Source organism: Trematosphaeria pertusa (assembly GCF_010094035.1).
Source record: "Trematosphaeria pertusa strain CBS 122368 unplaced genomic scaffold BU26scaffold_4, whole genome shotgun sequence".
Taxonomy (NCBI): domain Eukaryota; kingdom Fungi; phylum Ascomycota; class Dothideomycetes; order Pleosporales; family Trematosphaeriaceae; genus Trematosphaeria; species Trematosphaeria pertusa.
In genome coordinates this window covers 2,491,319-2,502,348 of record NW_022987215.1, presented here as the reverse complement: position 1 = coordinate 2,502,348, position 11,030 = coordinate 2,491,319, and the positions used below count along the sequence as shown (strand labels likewise).

Genomic DNA, 11,030 nt, shown 5'->3' with positions numbered 1-11,030 from the left:
CGCACATATTATAGACTAGTAACTCCAAGTCTATGGCGGCTAAAATAGACCAACGCAGCGATAATACGCGAATGCCAACAAATTCAATCTCAATCTAAACACCAGCCCTCTTTCTGATGCGGAATGGTATCGGCTTCTTTGGTTTGTCCGCCCCCATGCCAAACTTCAAAGATCCCAATTAGATGGAGTCATTCAAAATTTCGATATCAAATTTCCTCGTCATCAAGGCAATGGTAAAGAGAGTCACTCTTTTTGCGAGAAGTCGTCCGGGACAAATAGCATTACCACCTGTTCTGTGTCAGCGCTCGTCTACTCGGGAAAGTATCACACTCGCCTCCATACGGCATCCACGATGCCTCCAGACCCCTGAGCGAAAACGATGGTTTCCCATCCTTGTTGTGGTTGTGGCGCAGAGCGGAGTCTCGGGTGGGCCCGCTGCTCGGATCTGCAGGGTCGGTGATGAAGCGGTCAGCCCAGAATGAGCTTACAGGATGGACGCCGTCTTTGGTGTTCCAGAACCTCTCGTCCTTGTGCGTGATACCGGAACCGACCAATCCCACTGTGCCTTTGGGCATCCACCATCGACTGAGGGAGACATCAGCGTAAGGCGAGCTCAACATGACGCAGACATTGACGTATAGCCGCAGTGTTTCCGCTTGAATAGAGGGTAATAGGGGATCCTGAACAAGTTGGCTCGGATCTATCTCTGAAACTGGTACATCGCCATAAGTGTCTTCGAGATTATGACGTACTCGCTGGAGGAGAGAGGCGTCCTTAAATACGTGGTAGACAGATAGCATTGTCGTAGGGATCGCTTTTCCAAGAGTACTGTAAACGTCAATATCACGCATGGTTTCTGGGGGAATATAGGAACTTACCCCCACACAAGACCTAGATCGGCAGCCGCAAGCGCATCATCATCATCATAACCGTCAGCTTGAAGGTACATCCTCTGATGATATCGTATCAACGCCGAGCTCCAGTACGGATCTCCATCGCCATCCTCACTAACGCAACACTCTGAAAAAATTTCCCGCGCATAGGCGCACCACCGCTTAAACTGGTTGTGGAAACTGGTTGTGGAGACTCTTGCGTACTCGGTAGGGTTCTGGAAAGAGGAGCGAAGGTATAAGCCTGGCGAGCAGCGGAACAGAATCGTCAAACTGCCATACATCTTGCAGGAATGTTGGGTTGACTCTAGTCAAAGATGGACCGAAGACAACTTCAAGCAGCGCCGCGCCATAGACCATCCGGAAGAACTGTAGCAGGTCGGGCACATCCGTCCACTCGGTTGAAAAGGCTAATCCGTCTATTTTTGGCTCCAGAATGCTCATATAACGCTGAGTCATAGGAGCAAGACCCGGTCTGCTGAATGCTCTTTTGAACCCTTCGTGGGTCAAATGGTCGATTCGATTCTTGTCCATGACATTACTGCCAGGGAAATGCTTGGCGAATGGTCCCGAGTTATCCGCTTTATAGGTTGCAATGGCACGCTCGTGCATTCCAAAAAAGTGCCTAAGCACGTGGACGTAGAAATCGATGGGGCTAGACAGCGACCGTGACTTTCCAGAGCTTCCTCACGGTTTCTCGATCCCCAAACAGGTAGAGGTTTTTTCCAAAAACATGGATCCTGGATGAACAAAGCTTTCCAGCATAGGTTCTAGCAACGTTCTTAGTATGCTGTTTGCATAAGATGATTGGGAATTTTGCATGACTTACGTGGCACGGCGTAAGAATCTGGCATTATCGAATATGAATGGGATAGTGTTGCCTACGAAAGGAAGAAATTGCGGATTGACAGGAGGGAGTTGTTGTTCTGTGGCACGAGAATGGTCTCGATGGTAACGAAGCTGTCCGAGGACATAATAGATAATGACAGGAACGAGTGACAAGACCAGGGCATTTGAGATTCTTGAATTGCTCTCAGTCTATGGAGACCATGCTGGAATGGACTGATTCAATGCACAAAAATCGTCAGAGAAGTCCATTGTAGAGCAAGTACGGAAGATTATCGTCCGATCAAACAAGACGTCTGATAATAGGAGGTCACTCTTCTCTTTGAAAGATGATGTGGGCTACACTGTGCCGTCACCTAAAGCAGCCACAGGAGTCATTAGAAATCAGCTAGAAGACAAATGTCTCATCCTCGGACCCATGACTACGTTCTTGGAAGCCGTAGCTCGGATGGAATAGATGAAATGGTCGGACCCTTCGCCAGGCTTCCAAACTCTAAGGATATTGCCCCCAATCGCTGATATTCTGGGATCTTGGTTGACACGAAGTAATTTCCCATCCGTTCATTTGGAATGAATGTGGTGTGTTGTACGACTAAGGTAGGCGGCATGCGGCCTTGAAATTGCCTGTCATACGATGCTGACTTGCTTGCAAACCTGTACGCATCAAACCCAACGTTGGGTCTACGCCATGTCGTGATAGATGCTAAAACATGCTAGGCACCGAGAGGCAATGCTCAAGGCAGATAGGGTAATCAATCTTCGGAGACCGGTGTAGATTTATCGACTTTTACGTGCTCTTGGTATATTGCGGGTAGACTTTTCTATCCAATTGATTCGCCACATGTGAGGCACGCAGCGGCTCGGAACGGGGTGGTTCCTGTTGGCTGCTCACTTGGCGTTCGGCTGAGCCGTATAGTGGGCAGGTTATTACTAAACTATAAGGAGTTAGCATAAATTAATAGAAAAGAACCATTCGGGCGCGGACGGCGAGGGCGTAGCCCACGATGGTGCCGCGAACCATGGCACGAAGCTGCAGAGTTGTCTTCTACTAAGTCTCAATTCAGAATAGGATGAGCACTGAGATTCTACGCTACATTATTCCCATGCCGAACCCGAGCATGCAAATACGACGAGGCATAATCAGCAAAGCAAGGCTACTATGTGCCGTCTGCGTCCGCGTTTGGCTACCAAATCCAGCTACTTGATGGAGAGCGCTGAAGAGACTACCACGTTTCTAGGTAGATAGATAGGTAGGCTATAGACCATGCGGAAACAGTCTCATGCTATCCGTCCCAATCAACCCGAACTCCGTGTTCTTGGTCGTTCACAAGACAACATGTGTGACCATTCTTGCTCTCACCCACAGAATGGCCTTGACTTCTTAGTATCTCGCGCCAATCAAAGTAAATGTTACTTACAAGTACTACTATACACAGCCCTTATCCGTATCAGCTCATGACCGAATCGAAGGCTCAATGTCACTTACTATTAGTCCATGGTGACTTCAGGCCAAATAATGAGCTAGCAATGAGCTAGCAGGCAGCGAAGGCGATGCTAATTGTGTTGACTTTGCCCGGCTGGTGGGGACCTTGAACGAGATGAAGAGATCGTTGAGGCCCAGGTGACATTATGCTTGGGGCTTGGAGATGCGCAGTCAAACGAAAGCTGAATGCAACTGATGGAAAGACTTGGTACTTGAAAATCAACGTGACTGGATAGTTGTAGAGGAGGCTTTTGCATTTACGAATGGGCTCAAGCGGACGAGGACTACTGTACGTTTATTTCTACATTGCTATATCTGCCTGGTGTCTCTGGCCCCAATGTCGTGACATGGGCATCGTGATTTCTTTCAGGCAGTGAGACCTGAGCTGGTTTCCCTTCGGGACATGACGGACTCGGGGGTCCAGGGAGGATGGTGGGGGCGAATTGTCAAGCGCATACAGTGGGCTGAATGCGGAGTTCAGCTTCTCGAGGCATGGTCGGATTAATCTATCGCCTAGTAACGTGCCCGCGGTCCGCATTCTGCAGTATCCTATCCCAGCATTCAACCAACTCGGCGAGAAACGGTCACGGGATTGGACTAGCTCTCATTCGTCATTTTCCACGATACTTCGTTACCTACCGATTGAGTGGACATAATTCACATCTAGAGCCAATAAAGCCTGTGGCAAATAAGGCGGAAGGGTGTCTAATCTTGAGTGAATTGGGTCCGTGCCTTTCTTCAAGTTCGCCTTCCTAGGCTTCCGAGGCTGCCTTCTTCGCTTCGAAGTCTACTGGATATCCTCCACTGAGAGCTCTATTCCCTTATCTGACCCAGACAGTACCACATTCCACTTCTTACCTGCCAGTTCACCGGTTGCCGGAGCAATTTGAACCTTGACATCTTCATTGGGCGGTGCGATAGTACCTTGCATTCCGGCCTTGTCCGTCTTCGGACAGATCCATTCGCCTTTGGTCGGCTCGAAATCAAACCGGACAATCATCAAAGCCACGAAAGTGAGAACTTCAGTGGTAGCAAAGTGCCGACCAGGGCAGAGCGTGGATCCTCCTCCGAAACCTCGAAACGCTATCGGAGTTGGCCGCTTACGTTCTGGCGATCGTACGAAGCGCTTGTGCTGGAATTCGCCCACATTTTCCCCGTATGCCGGTTTTGAACTATGCTGCACTGGTCCTGGAATCATGACCATGCCGCCCTACTTCAGAAGATATTTCCCGTCCAAGACATGATCCTGGGTTACGACACGAACGGAAGTGCCAATTCCGTGGAACCGCAGTGACTCTTTCAGTATAGACAGCAGAATCGGGCAGGATGCTTTCACTTCAGTAATGTCGAGAGTGCATATGTCGCCATCGACTCTGCAACAAGCGATGATTTCTCGTCTGCACTCTTCCAACGCGGTAGCATCCGAGATGGCGTGGTACAGTACCCAGAACGCGGCTGGGGTTGTGTTGCTCAGGATAGCAATTATGCCTCCGATCTCGAATCTGGCGACATCCTTGCCCGTAACTCCCTGATCAATCTTGTGCCGATGATGTGCTTGGACAAAGGCTGAGCCTTGTTCGTGGCCACGAGACACAAAGTAATCGTTGAATGCATCAACAATGTCTTTGCGCGCTTGCACGCTCTCTCGAGCGAGCAGATTCGGATATAAATCCAACAAGAGCGTTATGATTCCTGGTTCGAATTTCCTGGCAATTGTCAGCTCGCACCACTAACCTTGAGGCAGGAATTGCTTACCAGTAGGCTTCTTGGATCTTTGCATCGCTGAATGGGTTCTTGGGACCGTATACGGCTTCCGTGGTTGCGAACGTAATCTCCTTCTTCACCCATTCGAACAATCTCAAAGGCCTTGGAGCTTGGGACGCGAGCGTCTCCAGTGCTTCCGACACTTTCTGGACGGACAACTTGTTCATGGCGTCTAGCTGCGGACCCGGCGTCACTGCTGGATGTATCGCCTTGTCGAACATGATTGCATAGCTAAAGTCCTCCACACCATTCTGATCCCGGACCAGAATTTTTCTGCCATCGGGACTGGCGCCCATAACATTCATAGCCACTTTGGCCTTCATCGGAGCGAAGTCCAGTGTGCGGACTTGTCGCTGGGCAATCGGGATTAATTCGGTTGAGTTGATGATGTAGAGTCGGATTAAAGGGATTCGCAGGGTGTAGATTGGGAGATTGAACTTGTCGCTAACAGTCCGTCAGTACAAGTTTTGGCCAGGTAACGAAGGCATCTTCTTTTGCACTCACCGCAGGTCTACGTAGAATTTGCCCTTTTTTCTCATGCCAATCATGGGACTCAGGAATGGGATTGCCGTTTCCAATGCTGGCGGCTCTTTCGCATCTTGGGTGAAGGTGAGCAGAAAGCGTAGAAAGACATAGGTCGCGGCCAAGCCGGAGATGACCAGGAGAATGCTCGAGGGTATGGTTGTCATCGTGATGCAACCAGAGCAGAATTGTCGCTGAGTGTGTACGTGAAGGGCGGCAAGCTCTGCGTCCTTCTCCTAGGTGAGGTAGAGGAGCTAGCGTGGGGGATGGACGAACGGGTGGCGCGTTGAAGGGGAAATGAAGTGCACTGCTGCACATCATCGGCTAATTTCCACAATTCCTGGGATGACCGTTGGCTTTTAATGTGATTCATGTGGGCAAGAGACACAGTGCTCCTTGGTGCGGAGTGGCGCGGGAGGTCGCGTGATCACGTGCAACAAACCACGCCACGCCACCTGCGCACAATCTGTGCGAGGTCTCGATAACACCAACATCTCGCAACACACCGCAAAAACCCCCATCGCCAGCATGTCGGTGAGTACAATAGAAGCGCGTGGAAAGGCGAGTACTTAGATTAGCAGCCCAGGGAGACCGTCGTCATCGAAGCCGCACCGCCCGCGTATCCAGGTAGCTATGGCGCCATCGAAGTCCACCACCATCACCATACTGTCCGTGCTCGCACGCCTCGAGGCGCTTGCTGTAGGGCACTCCTCGTCTGCCTTCTCATCCTCCTCATCATGGCTGCCTTCGGTGTTGTCGCGTTCGTTGCGTGGAACTTCTACAACTTGTCCCAATGCGAGAAGAACAGAATGCCCTGGGAGAAGCCTTGCAAGGATTGGCTAGGAAAGGACTCGGTTATTTGAATAATAATTGGGCATCCCAGCACACCACCGGTATGGTACTTCCCCAACCTTCGGGTTGCGCACACGTCTTCGTCAGGCTCGGCTGACTTCACGACTCTACACGGCCATAGATCGTTATCAGCGTTCCCTACGTGCCTGCAGCTAGCTAACCGGACGTCTACAGCGACGGAGGACTAGGAGATATGTCAGGTCATTTTGAGCCACCGAGGCTCTTTCGACACTTTCAGGTCACCATTCTTTACCCTCCGCATGCATCAGCATGATATAGATACCCGAATTCCACAATTCCCTCAGTTCAGTCACCCTCCTTCGTATTTCCTCTTTATTGACTGCAGCTCTTCAGTTGTAGCTTGTGACGCGGCGTCGTATCGACGTCGGCCCTCTTCAGGAACAAGCAAAAGCCCACTCCGCGGTAGAAGACATCATTGCATCTACTAATACAACTGCACCATACCAGAATCCATGCAAGTATACAGTCAATAAGTGTTACACCATCCCATTCGTTGGTCTCCTTTGGTTGTGACCTACCGCATGTGTTGTTGGGATACAGAACCAAACTCGAACAAATACCCCTCTCCGGTAGCTCGCCGACACCCTTGGGACGGGGATGGTCTCCCAACTAATAGTCGAAAGCTCAAGGCTGGAGCTTTATTGATAGCCTTCGGGGCCCCAACTGTTCGCTTTCCCCTCAACTTTGCGTCACCAAATTTCTTCCGCAAGATGTTTCCAAACGCCTGTTCAAATATAACAACCCTAGCTTCTCGTCGTGACAATCCGCTGAGTAGAGAATCCACCCTCTACAGCGAAGTTGTACAGCGACGGGATGAACCGGATGCGCCAGGAAACTGCGAGAAAGGCGAACTGCGCGCTGAGACGCGGCCCACCGAAGATGAACTCCGTCGACTTCGCCGAGTGCCAGGGAGAATCCCATGGTCAGCCTGTACTATCACGATCATAGAGCTGTTCGAACGATTCTCTTTCAACGGAACCTTCGTGGTTTGTACGTATGTACCATGTTAGTACGTCCTCCGCTAATCCCTCGCAACAGTCGTGAACTTCCTCCAGCAGCCCTTACCGCCAAACTCAAAAACTGGGGCTGGGTTCCGAGGCCAATCAGGTGCTCTTAATATGGGCCAGCGAGTGTCAACTGCTATATCATTGTGTCAGTATTAGCCTCTTTATGGAGACGACCAGCTCACGTTCCTCGACCGTAGCAAACAGCTTATGGATGTCCACGGCGCCTCTGTTCGGTGCGTTCATAGCGGACCAATATCTTGGGCGCTACAAGACGCTTCAATGGTCGAACGTCATAACGATCGTAGGACATTTTATCCTCATCATCTCTGCTTTGCCCCGGGTGATTGTTCATTCCCTAACTGCGCTGATTCCGTTCCTTGTTGGGGTTATTCTGATGGGGATTGGTTTCGGTGGCATAAAGTCAGTATCTACGTATCGTCATCTCTGCGTTGCTACTTACACTCGTCGTATAGGCCCAACATTGCAACACTCGTTGTCGAGCAACTTCCAGATACCGAACTTAGAGTCGCCATTGACAGGAAAGGCCGCCGTGTGATCATCGATCCCGAAGCCACCCGGTCGCGTATACTTTTGTACTTCTACGGCTTTATCAATGTCGGTTCTATTACTGGCATGATTGCCATGGTATATGCGGTGAGATTACCCGATTTGTGGCCTCTCGAAGTCGCTTCAGGTGATGAGGCTAACGCCTCAACTTAGGAGAAATATGTTGGCTTCTGGCTCTCTTTCACTGTACCATCGGTCACATTCTTGATATGCCCTCTGATCCTGTTCGGATTTCGCAAGAAATACGCAAGCGCGCCACCGTCGGGCTCTGTATTAGGCAAAGCATTCAGGTTATGCTTGCTTTCTATGAAGGGACAGTGGTCCTGGAACCCGGCCACAGTGTAAGAGCCTTGTCCACCTTAATCTAGACATACCACTTAATCATTTGGTAGCTACCGCAACATCCATCATCCAGATTTCTGGAACCGAGTCAAGCCATCTCGCATCACGGAGCGGCCTGCATGGATGACCCACGACGACTCGTGGGTAGACGAAGTGAGCCGTGGCATACGAGCTTGCCGATGCTTCTGCTGGTACCCATTATACTGTGCGTTTTCTGTTCTTGGAAGCGCTTCATGATTTGAAAATCTAATCGTGAGCAGGGCCTGCACTGCGCCAAATGGGTAGCAACATGATGTCCCAAGCAGCTACGCTCAACCTAGGCGGTCTGCCAAACGACCTCCTTATCAATCTGAATCCTCTCTTCTGCATTCTTCTCGCACCATTTTACGCACACATCGTTTACCCAGTCCTTGCGAGAATCGGCCTTCGTTTCTGTCCCATCCATCGCATCTCCGCCGGCTTCCTCTGTGCCGCTCTCGGAATGGCCATGTGCACCGTAGTGCAACATCTCATCTACAGCAGCTCCGCCTGCGGGAAACATGCCAATCACTGCCCCGCCGACCGTTTGTATCCCAAACCCTCTGTCTGGCTCCAGCTCCCCGTCTACCTCCTCCTAGCGAACAGCGAGATTCTAGCAAACGTTACCGGAATCGAATACGCGTACTCCCAAGCACCGAGCAATATGCGCAGCTTGGTCATGGCGCTGTTCTACTTCACCGGCGCTTTTGGGAGTGCGATCTCGCAAGCTCTAGTTCCACTGAGCGAGGATCCCGATCTGGTGTGGAATTACGCGACTGTCTCGGTATTGAGCTTGGTTGCTAGTGTGGGAGTATGGTGGAGCAATCGGAAGCCGAAGAAAACTGAGGGCATGGAGGAGGAGACGGAGAATGAAACCGAGGAGGAGAGGGGGCGTAATGTTCGCGACTTGGATTCGAATAGGAGTTGGTGATGGCTCTACAAGAGTTGGGTTTGAAGTTCGTGAGTTAGTATGGAGCTAGTTATGTTGGAGATCAATCGCCAAGCTTCCAAATCGGGCACTAGCGCCACAGAGATTTCTTCGATTTCTCGGAGCTATATACACTCAATACAATACACTCACCACCCACATGATGTATTCCTCAATTTCCTACTTTAACAAGTTATAGTAGCTTTCTTGTGCGAAAATGCGATGCCTTTGGATCAGAATAGACTTGGTTTATAACGCTGTGGCCGATGCGGGATTTGATGCCGAGATATTGCGACGCATAGGTAGTTTATCAGGTCAAACAGAATAAAGCGATCTACCCATTCCAATAGGCCTTAAATGGCGTTAATATAAGCCATGCCCGTTTCGCCGCTGTCCGATCCACACCACCTCGACTTGTTGGACTCTGCAAACCAGCCCGCAGGCTTCTTTGGTCCACTGAGCTCTGTCTGTGAATGAGGACACCGTGCCGGAGCGACGGTTGCAGTAGTGCCTCCTCCTTTCCCTTGCATCTCCGCACGGTGGGATGTGGTAGGCTAGTCCGATGCAGGCTAGGCTTCCCGCCCACCAATGAGCTTATTCTTGTCTGCCCCGCCATCCCCCGCTTGATTGTCTGTCAAACTGTTAGTGCGAAGCTTGCGACGACGTCCTTCGTGACTGTTCTCCCACCACATCAACAGTATCGACATATTTGTGATCCTGGAAACGGTACGACGGATACGTATGAGCTGCAACAGATCCCTTTTGGTCTGAGGGTTTCTGGAAAGTGGGCATCGCGGCCCGATCGAGGGAAGTGCATGAACGGGAAGGACCGAGGGCTATACGGTTGAGTTAGTGGATGGAGAGGGCGGTGTGGACCCTGAAGAGCATATAACATTTCCCTTGAAGGCCAGCGACCTTATTCTGATAGAGTGCCATCGTTGTACTGGTGTATCACCTTCTGGAGGAGCTTCGTGCTATCGTATGCGATCACGCTGTCGATAGGTGTACCGGCAGGAGACAGGCGTGTTCGGATATGAGTTTGGATATGAAGAATTGCCGGCAAGGATGGCTTGAGACTTGCGTATAGAGTCAAGGCAAGGCTAGCTGGATTTTCATTCGAGTCGGCCTCCTTCAGTCAGCTTTCTTGGTATAAGTTGCGAAAAGAGATGGATACATTTGAGCCTGGTGCCTGGGTCGTCTGAGAATTCGCTTTGATGCGTTTCTCCTGCGCCAGCTGCTCGCATTGCCTGCTGGAATGCCCGGACAGGCCACCTCCACGCCGGAACGATATCGTCCGCCGTGCCGTATGTGTCGCATCGCTGCAGGATATCGGAAGACTAGGAAATCAACCGGTCGAGAACGAAAGAGTTGCGGTGTCGTTGAGAACCAGTCACTCAGGAAAGGAAGCACCAGTATGTCTTGTCAATAGTCTGGTGGAGTGGGCAGTCGTTGCAGTCCACGCAAGGCGGCTGGTGGAAGCGCCCTTGCACCTAGAACTGGAAGCAGCGACAGGAGACCGACCCTACGTGACTAATATGCTCTTGCAAGCATACAGGGTACCTAGACTCGTACTTGCACTGGTTGGCATACGTCGTGCAGGAGCGCAAATTCAGAGACCCGAAAAATTTGCAGGAGCGACTATGCCACAGTTGGAATCCTGTTCGCTCGATCCTGCGAGCACGGCCAATGACTGCAATGGAGGCTGGGTGGCAAGCGCAGGTTTGCTTGGGTTCCAGGGTTCGATTCGAAGTACCGCTGGATCCTCTGTCACTTATCACTTAGTTCCGCGT

General features: G+C 50.9%; 5 protein-coding genes across 5 annotated transcripts; 2 read left to right on the top strand and 3 right to left on the bottom strand.

Annotated features, from left to right (window-relative positions):
- Positions 1–178: 178 nt before the first annotated feature.
- BU26DRAFT_591118 (cytochrome P450) lies at positions 179–1,744 on the bottom strand (the record flags this gene model as incomplete). Its single annotated transcript, XM_033834789.1, has 5 exons — positions 179–293; positions 331–828; positions 879–1,060; positions 1,098–1,576; positions 1,720–1,744. The coding sequence occupies 5 exons, from the start codon at positions 1,742–1,744 to the stop codon at positions 179–181; spliced, it is 1,299 nt and encodes a 432-aa protein (XP_033687618.1).
- A 2,262-nt stretch (positions 1,745–4,006) lies between these two features.
- On the bottom strand, positions 4,007–5,868 carry BU26DRAFT_539177 (cytochrome P450; the record flags this gene model as incomplete). The annotated part of the gene is made up of 4 exons (XM_033831495.1): positions 5,488–5,868; positions 4,975–5,427; positions 4,460–4,925; positions 4,007–4,429 (listed from the first exon to the last, which is right to left on the bottom strand). Exons 1-4 carry the CDS (start codon positions 5,670–5,672, stop codon positions 4,007–4,009), a joined length of 1,527 nt encoding a protein of 508 aa, XP_033687617.1. The 5' UTR covers positions 5,673–5,868.
- Positions 5,869–6,033: 165 nt separating this feature from the next.
- Positions 6,034–6,368, top strand: BU26DRAFT_562341 (uncharacterized protein; the record flags this gene model as incomplete). The annotated part of the gene is made up of 2 exons (XM_033833018.1): positions 6,034–6,039; positions 6,087–6,368. 2 exons carry the CDS (start codon positions 6,034–6,036, stop codon positions 6,366–6,368), a joined length of 288 nt encoding a protein of 95 aa, XP_033687616.1.
- Positions 6,369–7,088: 720 nt separating this feature from the next.
- BU26DRAFT_421334 (oligopeptide transporter) lies at positions 7,089–9,243 on the top strand (the record flags this gene model as incomplete). Its single annotated transcript, XM_033823402.1, has 7 exons — positions 7,089–7,368; positions 7,417–7,530; positions 7,583–7,805; positions 7,859–8,039; positions 8,106–8,293; positions 8,345–8,499; positions 8,555–9,243. The coding sequence occupies 7 exons, from the start codon at positions 7,089–7,091 to the stop codon at positions 9,241–9,243; spliced, it is 1,830 nt and encodes a 609-aa protein (XP_033687615.1).
- A 653-nt stretch (positions 9,244–9,896) lies between these two features.
- BU26DRAFT_259895 (uncharacterized protein) lies at positions 9,897–10,294 on the bottom strand. Its single transcript, XM_033821253.1, has one exon. The coding sequence runs from the start codon at positions 10,133–10,135 to the stop codon at positions 9,932–9,934; it is 204 nt and encodes a 67-aa protein (XP_033687614.1). The 5' UTR covers positions 10,136–10,294; the 3' UTR covers positions 9,897–9,931.
- Between the last annotated feature and the right edge of the window lie 736 nt (positions 10,295–11,030).